Genomic DNA, 14,845 nt, shown 5'->3' on the forward strand with positions numbered 1-14,845 from the left:
TCCCGTGACCTACTCTGTGAATGAATATCCTTCAAGAAGTTTCACTAAGAGAGAGAAAATCATGAGGCAGTTTGTTTTGGAATTTCTCACAAAGCTACACGAGAGTTATCTGCGCTAGCCGTCCCTAATTTAGCAGTGTAAGACTACAGGGAAGGCAGCGAGTCATCACCACCCACCGCCAACTCTTGGGCTACTCTTTTACGAACGAATAGTGGGATTGACCGTCACATTATAACGCCTCCACGGCTGAAAGGGCGAGCAAGTTTGGTGCGATGGGGATTCGAACCCGCGACCCTCAGATTATGCCGAACCTCTTGAGATAGTTATTGAAGGGCACATTTGTTACTGTTTTCACTCGATATTGTTATCAGTATTATGAGCGACATAAAGAGATATTGTTCGAATATTGTGTTTGGTTTTCTTTTGAAATTAAGTTTTTCTTTCTGTTTTTTTTTTCTTGATTTCATTATTACTGATTTATTCCCATTTATGATAAACTGTTTATTAATATTTGTGTGGAGTCTCGGACAGACATTTGTTTCTTAACTGTATTGAATTTATTTCTAAGAATTGTTATGGTGAATAAATTGTGTTTGGTTACGGAACCATGATTGTGGTGACATGTTCATTTTAGACTATTACAACACTTTTGACACTGACATTTGTGATCGTTGTTTCTCATCTGTTACAAGACACTTTGCTTATTACAACTTGGCACGACTTGTTGTAGGTCTCTCTCAGGATGGTCCTGGTGGCCCGAATTGATCCGTTCTTTTATTTTTCATAACAATCACATGTAAGGGATACTCCCTATCTTGGAAATTCTAAATCCCAGATGTGAACACATCAGTATACTCTGAATATATTAATGTTTTGCATCACGAAGCATTATTTGTGTCGTTCCTGAAGCTGAGTCGTTGTTTTACAGAAAACTGCGTGAGTTAGAGCGGGCGTATTCAAAAAATTACTTATCGGCTATACTTACTGAAAACTGAAAAACGTGATTTTGTATACAGCAGCAGTTTACTGACACGTAAAACAAACAGCTTAACAGAATGTAATAAAACAAGAACATCATAAAAGAGGTAGATCACGTTACACATAAAAAAAAAAAACAGTTTTACCAGCCAATCAAATCAAACAACAGAACATTCTAAGTAAAGACTTTTTTTTTGTGATTGAACTGAGTCGTTTTTTGACCTCAGTTTTTTACCTTCAAGAAGACTAGTATGATATTTCAAAATTTATGGTTATTGTCTTTTAAAGTAACTTCATTTCGAGGTTAAGCCTCGCTTATCACGAAAACAATTTATCCAAACTAGAACGTAAAACTTTTATATTTCTGATTGATTGATGCTGACAAATACGGCGGGAAATGTACCTCCATTTTTTTTTTCGTTGTTAAAGATCTCTGTCATAAGAAGCGACCCCTATGAAAACTGGGGAATTTCTTTTAAAACTCAGTGTTGGGAATTGTTTACGTAGTTCATGATGTCACATTCAAAGGAATAAATCTTGAAGTTATTTATATTCTTGAACAAACAATAACTTCACGTTCAATGTTTTAAAAATACTGTGATAATGAATGGAAGCCATTTTCTCAACGTGACACAAACTAAATCACGTTACAGATGTCTAGAATTCATATCTAGCCAGCTCTAATTTAGAAATGCTGACCAAAAGGAAGGAAATCCGCCAAAAGTACCTTCTGCCAATTATACAGTTTGGAAACTGACCGTCACAGTTAAAACGACCCTCTTTCCCAATAGCCGAGAGTACTAAACTGACATATCGTGGTTCAAACCTTCGACCTTACAAGTTCGAGCTCGACACGCTAATCACAAGGTCATGCGTGTCTGGGTCAAAGGTAAGTGAAGAACGTACATGAGGTATATTTCTTTACCCACGGGAAATCACATAGGTATAAAAAATCTAACAGTTAAATCCCATGAACAAACACGGATAACACATAACAAACTTGTGTATTACATTCACCTCATAACAGATGTGTTACAGGCTTATCGAACTTAATTAATGAGTTCTGAGTGACAATTTAGCTTTATTCAATCTGTATGAATTGTATTTAACTGAAACATCGGTCCTGTATTCTACTGATACTACTTAGGTACTGTATTCTATTAATACTACTTAGGTCCTGTATTCTATTAATACTACTTAGGTATTGTATTCTATTAATACTACTTAGGTCCTGTATTCTATTAATACTACTTAGGTCCTGTATTCTACTAGTACAACTCAAATCCTGTATTCTACTAATACAACTTAGGTCCTGCATTCTACTAATATAACTCAAGTTCTGTATTCTACTAACACAACTCAGGTCCTGTATTCTACTAATACAACTCAGGTTCTGTATTCTACTAATATAACTCAGGTCCTGTATTCTACTGATACAACTCAGGTCCTGTATTCTACTAATACAACTCAGGTCCTGTATTCTACTAATACAACTCAGGTCCTGTATTCTACTAATATAACTCAGGTCCTGTATTGTACTAATACAACTCAGGTCCTGTATTCTACCAATATAACTCAGGTCCTGTATTATACCAATATAACTCAGGTCCTGTATTCTACTAATACTACTTAGGTACTGTATTGTATTAATACTATTTAGGTCCTGTATTCTACTACTACTACTTAGGTACTGTATTCTATTAATACTACTTAGGTACTGTATTCTATTAATACTAATTAGGTACTGTATTCTACTAATACTACTTAGGTACTGTATTCTATTAATAAACCTCAGGTCCTGTATTCTACTAGTACAACTCAGGTTCTGTATTCTACTAATATAACTCAGGTCCTGTATTCTACTGATACAACTTAGGTCCTGTATTCTACTAATACAACTCAGGTCCTGTATTCTACTAGTGCAACTTAGGTCCTGTATTCTACTTATACAACTCAGGTCCTGTATTCTACTAATACAACTCAGGTCCTCTATTCTATTGATACAACTTAGGTCCTGTATTCTACTAATATAACTCAGGTCCTGTATTTTACTAGCACAACTCAGCTCCTGTATTCTACTAATACAACTCAGGTCCTGTATTCTACTAGTACAACTTTGGTCCTGTATTCTACTAGTACAACTTAGGTCCTGTATTCTACTAATATAACTCAGGTCCTGTATTCTACTAATACAACTCAGGTCCTGTATTCTACTGATACAACTTGGGTCTTGTATTCTGCTAATATAACTCAGGTCCTGTATTCAACTAATGTTACATAGCTACGAATGTCTTTACTATTCAGTTCCTTGTTTGTTTACCAATGTTTTAAGAGAACTATGGAAACACATATTTTATACTACTTAGGTACTGTATTCTATTAATACTAATTAGGTACTGTATTCTACTAATACTACTTAGGTCCTGTATTCTACTAATACAACTCAGGTCCTGTATTCTACTAGTGCAACTTAGGTCCTGTATTCTACTTATACAACTCAGGTCCTGTATTCTACTAATACAACTCAGGTCCTCTATTCTATTGATACAACTTAGGTCCTGTATTCTACTAATATAACTCAGGTCCTGTATTCTACTAGCACAACTCAGCTCCTGTATTCTACTAATACAACTCAGGTCCTGTATTCAACTAATGTTACATAGCTACGAATGTCTTTACTATTCAGTTCCTTGTTTGTTTACCAATGTTTTAAGAGAACTATGGAAACACATATTTTATAGGTTGTTGGTGTCCATCACTAAATATACATTTGTAGGAATCCTTCTTATCTAGGAGAAATGAAACGATATAAAAACATTCTCTTGTAACTGTTACTTTTATAACGTCTGTGAAATGTGTGGAAACTACTTGGACATCTTCTGTATCTTAATGTTTTCATTTCATTTCTGGTTTTATCCAATAACCTTTTGATTTTTAAAAATTGTTTTATCATATTTTTTTATTCTTATACTTTGTTTGTGTTATCATGTTAACAGAAGGTGGCGCTGTGATTGTTTCAGCGCAAAGCTACATAAAGGTGGAATTGAACCCTGAATTTTAACGACACAATGCGGGACACAAGAAAACTGCCGTTCGTTTTTCGTATCTGAAAAAATAATAATTATAAAAACAATATATGAAATACTTTATTCTATTTAACAAAGTGTTGTTGGTTTAAATTATTTTTAATGAAATCGTATTGCTTTAAACATTTGTTTTATAAACACGATAGTATAGTTCTGAAGACTTAACTCCCTTAGACTAGTATTGCGATCTCTATTATCAGAGGATATAAAACGTACCTCTTATGAGTTCGATTGTCACGTGGTGACGCTGAATAAACGAGCTGATTAGTACGTAGTATGCGTCCTTGGGATGAGCTTAGCAGTCCAGTGCTGGTTGAAGCCTAGGAATAAACAAAACACAGGTGTTCATGATCTGTAGCAACGGTATAAGGTTAATAGTGTTTCCACTGATTGTGATGGTTCTGTTTATAACCTAATAGCCCCTTCTTCCTCCACGAATTATGTTTGTCATGGTTAGAAACCATTGCTTATCAGACTTCAATGCACTGAGGTCAGCGTTATCAGACTCTTTTATCATAGCTTTCATCAACCCGGAGCGGGCGAGGGTTCGTTGGAACAGCTTAATGGTACAGAGGTTTAAGGAGTTCCATGTGGTGCTTTAACAGGGGCTTCGGCGAATGTGTGGTATGAATTCCAATTTGTAGTTGTATCTTATGGAGGACCTGGCATGTTGTATCTTATGAAGGACCTGGCATGTTGACTTGGACATGTAGCTGAAACGTTTGTTTTGATGGATCCACAATTTGAATGTAGACAGAGATGGTATTCCGTCGCATGCAGGGTTAACAACTTGTAACTTTTTTTGATATTTGGATGTTTGACTTTTCATTATAAGTGTAACCTGCGACCACCACGAATACGGAGACACTTCATCAACCTATGACCAGGTAGTTGGAACTCTCAACTCGAATCTCTGTCCCACCAAACAGGTCATCCTCTTAGTCGTGGTGAAGTTATAATGTTTCGGTCAATCCAACTATTTTTCAGTGAAAGAGTAGCCCGAGATTTGGCGGTGGGTGGTGATGACTAGCTAGCTACCTTCCGTCTAGTATTCTCTGCTAAATTCGGGACGGTTAGTGCAGATGGTGCTCGTGCACTTTCATTTTAACCAAATCAAACTTCTTCGACGTGCTTTGTATTATTTTTGAAATGTTATATCGCTGGTTGGACGACAACAAACTTTGTTGTCCGATCTTCCATTTGCCTCAAGCCAGATTCCACTGGCGCAGTTTTAGAGTTTTGGTCTTCCGTTCAATTATGTGATTTGGGAGAAGGTTGTAAAGATGGATTCTGTGGGGATTTGGTAGAGCTAAACCTCTTTGAATGTCAGTTATCTTGTTCACAGCTCCAGGAAAATGACTGTTTCACCGGTTACTCATTTCACTCTTACTACCGTGCAACTTGTGGCCAATTGTGACAAAGTTTGGTAAATTTCCACTCTACAAATTAAATTTAGCTTCGAAAAAGTTCAAACCTGAACGAAACTCGATAAAACAAACAAATAATAGGAGGTTCCTTACACTGGCATAACGTACATAATATCTATTCTGTTTTTACGTTATCCCTTACTCACTGCAGTAAAGTGATACAAGATTCGTGGTTCTGATGCTACTGAATTATTCAGGCGACACGCTGGTTGAGACACTAAAAATGAATACCTAAAGTATGAACTATTTCTTTAAGAGATTATTTATTTATGTTCCCCTATATTCACGTAACATTACGAAAATCCGGATTGTTTTTGATTACTTAACGAATATACATGTTCACCAGAGCTCCAGATGTGTCTATCTCCATTTTCATTGTCGTAATTCATATGTCGATGTAGCTGTTATTCGTTCAAACCTGTTTGTGTGAAGCAATTCGTACAACATCTTACACCAGCTGCATAACAGAAAAGACTTACAAATTTTGTATTTGATGAATATTTGTGCCTAATTTTATGGCCAAAGAGAAGCCAACTTCAGTTCACCTGTTTCTTTTGGTTGTTTTTTGTGGTCACAGAGAGCAAAACTTTCATTTCTTACTAAGTAGCCAAACGGAACCGAGTTTTCAGTTTTTACTACGTGGTTAAAGTGGACTGAACTTTCAGATTTTACTACGTGGCCAAGGATAGCTGAACCTACAGTTCTTACTGCATGACCAAGGACAACTAAACCTTCAGTCTTTTGTGATCAAAAGAGAGCTGAACCTTCAGTTCTTACTACATGACCAAGGACAACTAAACCTTCAGTCTTTTGTGATCAAAGAGAGCTGAACCTCCAGTTCTTACTACATGACCAAGGACAACTAAACCTTCAGTTTTTTTGTGATCAAAGAGAGCTGAACCTTCAGTTCTTACTACATGACCAAGGACAACTAAACCTTCAGTTTTTTTGTGATCAAAGAGAGCTGAACCTCCAGTTCGTACTACATGACCAAGGACAACTAAACCTTCAGTCTTTTGTGACCAAAGAGAGCTGAACCTCCAGTTCGTACTATATGACCAAGGACAACTAAACCTTCAGTTTTTTGTGATCAAAGAGAGCTGAACCTCCAGTTCTTACTACATGACCAAAGACAACTAAACCTTCAGTCTTTTGTGATCAAAGAGAGCCTAACCTCCAGTTCTTACTACATGACCAAAGACAACCAAACCTTCAGTTTTTTTGTGATCAAAGAAAGCTGAACATCCAGTTCTTACTACATGACCAAGGACAACTAAACCTTCAGTTTTTATGTGATCAAAGAGATCTTAACCTCTGTTTCTTAATTTGTGACGAGGGAAGGGTGAACTTTCAGTTCTTACTACGTGGTCTTCGGTTTTTAGATGATCACCACATGTAAGTGATTCGTTTCGTAATCCAGGAAGAAATATTAAATATTTTATAATACAGAAAATACGTCAGAACGTATCTTAGTAACTATCGTTAACCTAAGTTTCACGTGAAGTCTTCTTACATTGTTTCTTGGGTTTCGAGTATTTGTTTCTCGGAAGCAGGAAACCAAGGTTCCAGCCCTGGTTTTCCGGAGAACTGAGCTGGCTGTTTCAGTTTGGCTCGATCCTACCAATCCTGCTCGTTTTTTGTTTCCTAATAAAACAAAAACACATAAAGTAGACGTTAAACAGTTGGAAGACTTCTATAATAAGTATTCAGAGGCAAGTTGCAAACCTTGTATGCATAAAACATAGTTATTAAAATCAACCTTGAGTACCATAAAAAAGTTTCAGTAACAAATTACAAAATGTTTCCGATGAGGCACGCCCCTGTATGCCCCTGTATGATTTCACTTCTTATTTCCTTTCCTCCTATAGTAGTTACCCTTAACAGTTTCTGCCTACACCCAAATTCCCTTAATAAATTTATATCTTACTACGTCTTACTTCGCCATTAAATGAAGAGAGAAAATGGAAGTGAAAATAACAAACATTATAATTGTGGGTGAAGCTTTAGAACAAACAGAGTGTTACCTTGGTAACTTACACTGTACGACACACCTTACCTTGGTAACGTACACTGTACGACACACCTTACCTGGGTAACATACACTGTTCGACACACGCTACCTTGGTAACTTACACTTTATGACAAACGCTTCCTTGGTAAGTTACACTGTACGACACACGTTATCTTGGTAACTTACACTTACGACACACGTTACTTTAGTGACTTACACTGTGCGATAAACGTTATCTTGACTAACTTACACTGTACGACACACGTTACCTTGAAGATTTGTTACTTATGTTAAGTTGTGTGAAAGATCTTGCAGTTATGCAGTTAAAAGTATGTTGTAAGACACACCAAAGTTAAAAGTATGTTGTACGACACACCAGAGTTAAAAGTATGTTGTAAGACACATCAAAGTTAAAAGTATGTTGTAAGACACACCAGAGTTAAAAGTATGTTGTAAGACACACCAGAGTTAAAAGTATGTTGTAAGACACACCAAAGTTAAAAGTATGTTGTAAGACACACCAAAGTTAAAAGTATGTTGTAAGACACACCAGAGTTAAAAGTATGTTGTAAGACACACCAGAGTTAAAAGTATGTTGTAAGACACACCAAAGTTAAAAGTATGTTGTAAGACACACCAAAGTTAAAAGTATGTTGTAAGACACACCAGAGTTAAAAGTATGTTGTACGACACACCAGAGTTAAAAGTATGTTGTAAGACACCAGAGTTAAAAGTATGTTGTAAGACACACCAAAGTTAAAAGTATGTTGTAAGACACACCAAAGTTAAAAGTATGTTGTACGACACACCAGAGTTAAAAGTATGTTGTAAGACACACCAGAGTTAAAAGTATGTTGTAAGACACACCAGAGTTAAAAGTATGTAAAATTCAAACAACAGTTTTTTTCGTCTACACTACCACATACTTTATTAACACGTCAGTACCACATACTTTATTAACACGTCAGTACCACATACTTTATTAACACGTCACTATCACATACTTTATTAACACGTCACTACCACATACTTTATTAACACGTCAGTAGTACCACATACTTTATGAACACGTAAATACCACATACTTTATTAACACGTCAGTACCACATACTTTATTAACACGTCACTACCACATACTTTATTAACACGTCAGTGGTATCACATACTTTATTAGTACGTCAGTAGTACCACATACTTTATGAACACGTCAGTACCACATACTTTATTAACACGGCAGTAGTACCACATATTTTATTAACACATCACTACCACATACTTTATTAACACGTCACTACCACATACTTTATTAACACGTCACTACCACATACTTTAGTAACACATCAGTACCACATACTTTATTAACACGTCACTATCACATACTTTATTAACACGTCACTACCACATACTTTATTAACACATCAGTACCACATACTTTATTAACACGTCACTACCACATACTTTATTAACACGTTGCTATCACATACTTTATTAACACGTCAGTTCCACATACTTTATTAACAGGTCAGTAGTACCACATACTTTATTAACACATCAGTACCACATACTTTATTAACACGTCACTATCACATACTTTATTAACACGTCACTATCACATACTTTATTAACACGTCACTACTACATACTTTATTAACACATCAGTACCACATACTTTATTAACACGTCACTACCACATACTTTATTAACACATCAGTACCACATACTTTATTAACACGTCACTACCACATACTTTATTAACACGTTGCTATCACATACTTTATTAACACGTCAGTTCCACATACTTTATTAACAGGTCAGTAGTACCACATACTTTATTAACACATCACTACCACATACTTTATTAACACGTCACTATCACATACTTTATTAACACGTCACTATCACATACTTTATTAACACGTCACTACCACATACTTTATTAACACGGCAGTGGAACTAGTGCCTAGATGGCTAGGATTGTCGCTTCGAGATTACTTTAGTGTACTTGACTGGTCTGTGGGTTTCAGCTTTTGACATTCCATTTTAATTCCATAGATACCTACAGATGAAATTTAAATGGTAAATATGTCATGGACGTACTTAAGTATCTATTCAACGAAATAGATGGTGTTATTTTAATAGACACATGACAGCTTCTAAAGGGAAGGTGCACTACATGGCCAAAAGTATGTGGACACCCCTTATAATTTGTGGGTTCGGCTATTTCAGCCACACCCATTGCTAATAGATGCATAAAATCAAGCTTACAGCCATGCAGTCTCCATAGACAAACATTGGCAGTAGAATGGGTCGTACTGAAGAGCTCAGTGACTTTCAACGTGGCACTGTCATGGGATTCCACCTTTCTAACAAGTTAGTTCGTCAAATTTCTGCCCTGCTAGGGCTGCCCCGGTCAACTGTAAGTGCCGTTATTGTAAGGTGGAAACGTCTAGGAGCAGCAACAGCTCAGCCACGAAGCGGTAGGCCACACAAGCTTATAGAACGGGTCCACCAAGTACAGAAGCGCGTAAAAATCGTCTGTCCACAGTTCAACACTTACTGCCGAGTTTCAAACTGCCTCTGGAAGCAGCGTCAGCACAATAATTGTTCATCGAAAGCTTCATGAAATGGTTTCCATGGCCGAGCAGCCGCACACAAGTCTAAGATCACCATGCACCATGTCAAGCGTCAGTTGGAATGATGTAAAGCATACTGGCATTGGACTCTGGAGTAGTGGAAACGCGTTTTCTGGAGTGATAAATCACATTTCACTATCTGTTAGTCTGACGGATGAACCTGGATTTGGTAGATGCCAGGAGAACGCTACCTACCTGAATGCATAGTGCCAATTGTAAAGTTTTGTGGAGGAGGCATAATGGTATGGGGCTGTTTTTCATGGTTTGGGCTAGACTCTTTAGTTACAGTGAAGGGAAATCTTAATGTTACAGCATAAAATGACATTCCTGAGAATTTTATGCTTCCAACTTTGTGGTAACAGTTTGGAGAAGACCCTTTTTGTTTCAGCATGACAATGCCCTCGTGCACAAAGCGAGATCCATAAAAACATAGTTTGCAGAGGTTGGTGTGGAAGAACTTAACTGGCCTACACAGTGCCCTGACCTCAACCCCATCGAACCCCTTTGGGATGAACTGGAACATCGACTGCGAGCCAGGCTTTCTTTCCTGACATCAGTGCCCAACCTCACTGATGCTCTTGTGGCTAAATAGAAGCGAATCCCCGCAGCTATGTTCCAAAATATAGTGAAAAGCCTTCCCAGAAGAGTGGAGGCATCAAAGGGGGACCAACTCCATATTAATGCCCATAGTTTTGGAATGAGATGTTCAACAAACACATATGGGTGTGATGGTCAGGTGTACACATACTTTTGGCCATCTAGTATATATACTTTACACAGATGTAACATAAAAGTAAAGAAACAAGAACATTAATAAATATTTATTTAAAATGAAACATAAATCAGAAATTTATAATATATAATTATTTCTTCGGCAATTTTATAGACTTATCTACAGACCAAAGTAAAAAATATATTTTATAAATGTATGAAATATATAATTGTGGCTTCAATTTTTGCTTCATTACTTTCTGTAGCAGGGTCTCGACTTCGTTTTAAAATTCATATATTTTAATACTCTCGTCTTTATAACACATACTATTAAACAAAACATTTTTATAACACAAACACTCAGACAATATTTTGTAGCATACTGCTGTGCGAGTTAACACTCGTATAGCAGACACTACAAATATTTTCTAATAACCAAAACCCAAACTTATTCTTACCATAAGTATGCTTTTTTGTTGTTGCCTTAGTAACGTAAGTTGAACAGAGTTGCCTTGGTGATGGAAGCCTATGCAAGTTCGGTAAAGGTAGGCTTGTTGACTTGAAGGAAACTGAACGTTCTTTTTTTTCTGATTGACCTTTGACATCCGTTGCTTTAGAAACCAATGTTTGACTATCACAACAATTCTCTCTGCACGTTATAACGTTTCTGTTTGAAATATATATATATAAAAGTCATTAATAATTACGTTATCATATATCTGATGCTGCCTACCTGACATTTTGAACCTTCGTTAGGTTACAAGACTGGAACGTTCCCACATTTGGTATATTAATAAACAAGAATGGGGGTTTGGTTTGTTTTGGATTTCGCGCAAAGCTACACGAGGGCTATCCGCGCTAGCCATCCCTAATTTAGTAGTGTAAGACTAGAGGAAAGGCAGCTAGTCGTCACCAACCATCGCGAGCTCTTTTACCAACGAATAGTGGGATTGACCGTCACATTACAACGCCCCCACGGCTGAAAGAGCGAGGATGTTTGGTGTGACGGGGATTCGAACCCGCGACCCTCAGATTACGAGTCGAGTCCTGAACCATCTGGCCATGCCGGGCCAGAATGTGGGCATAGAAAGGTGTTAAATCTCTTCAGAGAAGTAAGTGTCTGTAGCAACCTTGAAATTGGTCGAGTTTCTTACCCAAATGTTTCCATCATAATACTTCTTTTGTCAATTGGACCAATAAACTGTGGAGCTGTGGTTCCGCTGTACCAAATAAACCCGCTCCGCACCTCGTAGTAGCGGATGAGTGAAGGTCATTTTCCAATATTCGGTTTGACAAGAGTTTCACAAAAGCTGGTGTTGTCTTTACTTTAGTCTATCACAGCTAAATTAACGATGGATATCAGGAGTGGCTTTTGAGTAGCTTTGAGCGAAATCACAGAAACCATCAAAACTTTACTTTTAATACGGAAAAGTAGATTTTTGTTTACCAGTTTACGTTTTAGTCCTTTTTCTTAACATGGCTGAAATAACCCTGACCTTCTTGTGTATAGAACATCAGATGACCAATGAATATGTCAAAGGGGTTCAAGCATGTTCAAGTAATAAACGTATCAGAACAGGGACGTCGGGGAATCCCATATTCGAGAATTGGTTGAAAAGCTTCACCTTTTCAACTGCGAGTGCTTTACGAAAACATTTAATGTCTCTATTTGGCTGACTGCCTTCTCTTTGGTCAATTCAAGGTCAGAGATTTACGATTTGGTCAGTTAGACCATTGTATGTATAATTTACCGGCCAGATGAAAAGACAATACGAACATTGTAGTTTTAGTATGTTATTATTTCCCAAAAAGTCATTAAATAATAATGATGTTAAGTCTAAAAATAACAATGCTGATGGGTGGGTGGGTGGAAGGGGAAACAGGCCTATGGAAAGTTTTCATATAATACTAAAATAACAATGCTAATGGGTGGGTGGGTGGAAGAGGAAACAGGCCTATGGAAAGTTTTCATATAATATTAAAATAACAATGCTGATGGGTGGGTGGAAGAGGAAACAGGCCTATGGAAAGTTTCTCATATAATATTAAAATAACAATGCTGATGGGTGGGTGGGTGGAACCCATAGGAAACAGGCCTATGGAAAGTTTCCATATAATATTAAAATAACAATGCTGATGGGTGGGTGGAAGGGGAAACAGGCCTATGGAAAGTTTTCATATAATATTAAAATAACAATGCTGATGGGTGGGTGGAAGAGGAAACAGGCCTATGGAAAGTTTCTCATATAATATTAAAATAACAATGCTGATGGGTGGGTGGGTGGAACCCATAGGAAACAGGCCTATGGAAAGTTTCCATATAATATTAAAATAACAATGCTAATGGGTGGGTGGGTGGAAGGAAAAACAGGCCTATGGAAAGTTTTCATATAATACTAAAATAACAATGCTGATGGGTGGGTGGGTGAAAGGGAAAAAGCCTATGGAAAGTTTTAATATAATATTAAAATAACAATGCTAATGGGTGGGTAGGTGGAAGGGGAAACAGGCCTACTGACAATTTTTTAAAATGACATTGGAATAACAATGTTGATGGGTGGTAGTTAGAAAAAAAAATAGGCCTACTGAAGGTTTTTCATATAATATTAAAATAATAATGCTGATAGGTGGGTGGGTGAAAGGGAAAAAGCCTATGGAAAGTTTTTCATATAATATTAAAATAACAATGCTGATAGGTGGGTGGGTGGAAGGGAAACAGGCCTATGGAAAGTTTTTCATATAATATTAAAATAACAATGCTGATAGGCGGGTGGGTGAAAGGGAAACAGGCCTATGGAAAGGTTTTTCATATAATATTAAAATAACAATGCTGATAGGTGGGTGAGTGGAAGGAAACAGGCCTACGGAAAGTTTTTCATTTAACAGTAGTGATACATCTTTTTAGTGGTTTCAGAACATTGAGGAAAGTTATATGAGGGATTATTTGCTTATAATATTTCCTCATATAGAGCTGATGGATTATGGGAAGGCAACTAGTAAATGGCATCCACTTACCATTCTTGGGTTATTCCCGCTTAATTGAAAAGTGGGATTTGACTGTCACGTTTATAACACACCCACAGAGTGTAATTATGCTTCAACGGCATAAACAGCAAGGCCACGCCCAGCCCTTCAAGGTAAAAACAAATGTTAAGGTATGTACATTGTAGTAAGGCAATACTTATGAAATTCGGTCGATGTATTCTTCTGTTTTATTTTTTTTATTTGATAAGAGACATATATTAACAATTCACCCCATGCATGCTACTCTTTAGACATGCGTGTATTTCGTGGACAGGTGAAATGTACAGCAGACCTTTACCATTTGGTGTGATTAACCACACGGCTACCTTTAAAAGGAAACTTATCAGTTCTTGAGAGTCGTTTATCACAGGATTTTAAATTTGAATTTTCTGTGAGCTGCAGCTTAATGTTCCAGAAAGCGATTATGCGTTTTGAATTACAACTTATTTCCATATTTTTAGGAAATGTCTTTGTAGGTTCCAATCCTGGAATCAGGAGAAAAACAAAAGAAAAAATAAGAAAGAACTGATACTAACCTTCCTTGGTACCCAAGTCAAGTATTTACACTAAACAATATGTGGGAAACATTAAATTCCATATATAAAATTTGTTTGTTTTGAATTTCGCGCAGGGCTACGTGAGAGCTATCTGCGCTAGCCGTCCCTAATTTATCAGTGTAAGACTAGAGGGAAGGCAGCTAGTCATCATCACCCACCGCAAACTCTTAGGCTACTCTTTTACCAACGAATAGTGGGATTGACGGTCACATTATAACGCCCCTACAGCTGAAAGGGCGAGCATGTTTGGTGCGACCGGGATGCGAACTCGCGACCTTCGAATTACGAGTCTAGCGCACTAACAACCTGGCCATGCCGGGGCCCATTGATCAAGTGAGAAATGGTTAAATGCTACAAACCCAAATAAGAAATGAGTAAGCGTCACGTTCTCCTAATAAGAATAATTAAATACCACATC

The 14,845-nt window shown here is 37.1% G+C and overlaps 1 protein-coding gene across 1 annotated transcript in view; it reads right to left on the reverse strand.

Moving 5' to 3' along the window:
- The window catches only part of LOC143227954 (uncharacterized), a 40,707-nt gene that overhangs the window by 3,825 nt on the left and 22,037 nt on the right, over positions 1–14,845 (reverse strand). Inside the window, exons 3-5 of the mRNA XM_076459303.1 lie at positions 11,305–11,513; positions 7,005–7,135; positions 4,281–4,384 (exon numbers count right to left, since the gene is read on the reverse strand). Coding sequence (XP_076315418.1) covers positions 4,281–4,384; positions 7,005–7,135; positions 11,305–11,513 — 444 coding nt within the window. The remainder of the gene's footprint in view (positions 1–4,280; positions 4,385–7,004; positions 7,136–11,304; positions 11,514–14,845) is intronic.

The sequence above is a fragment of the Tachypleus tridentatus genome, chromosome 10 (assembly GCF_004210375.1).
Source record: "Tachypleus tridentatus isolate NWPU-2018 chromosome 10, ASM421037v1, whole genome shotgun sequence".
Taxonomy (NCBI): Eukaryota; Metazoa; Arthropoda; class Merostomata; order Xiphosura; family Limulidae; genus Tachypleus; species Tachypleus tridentatus.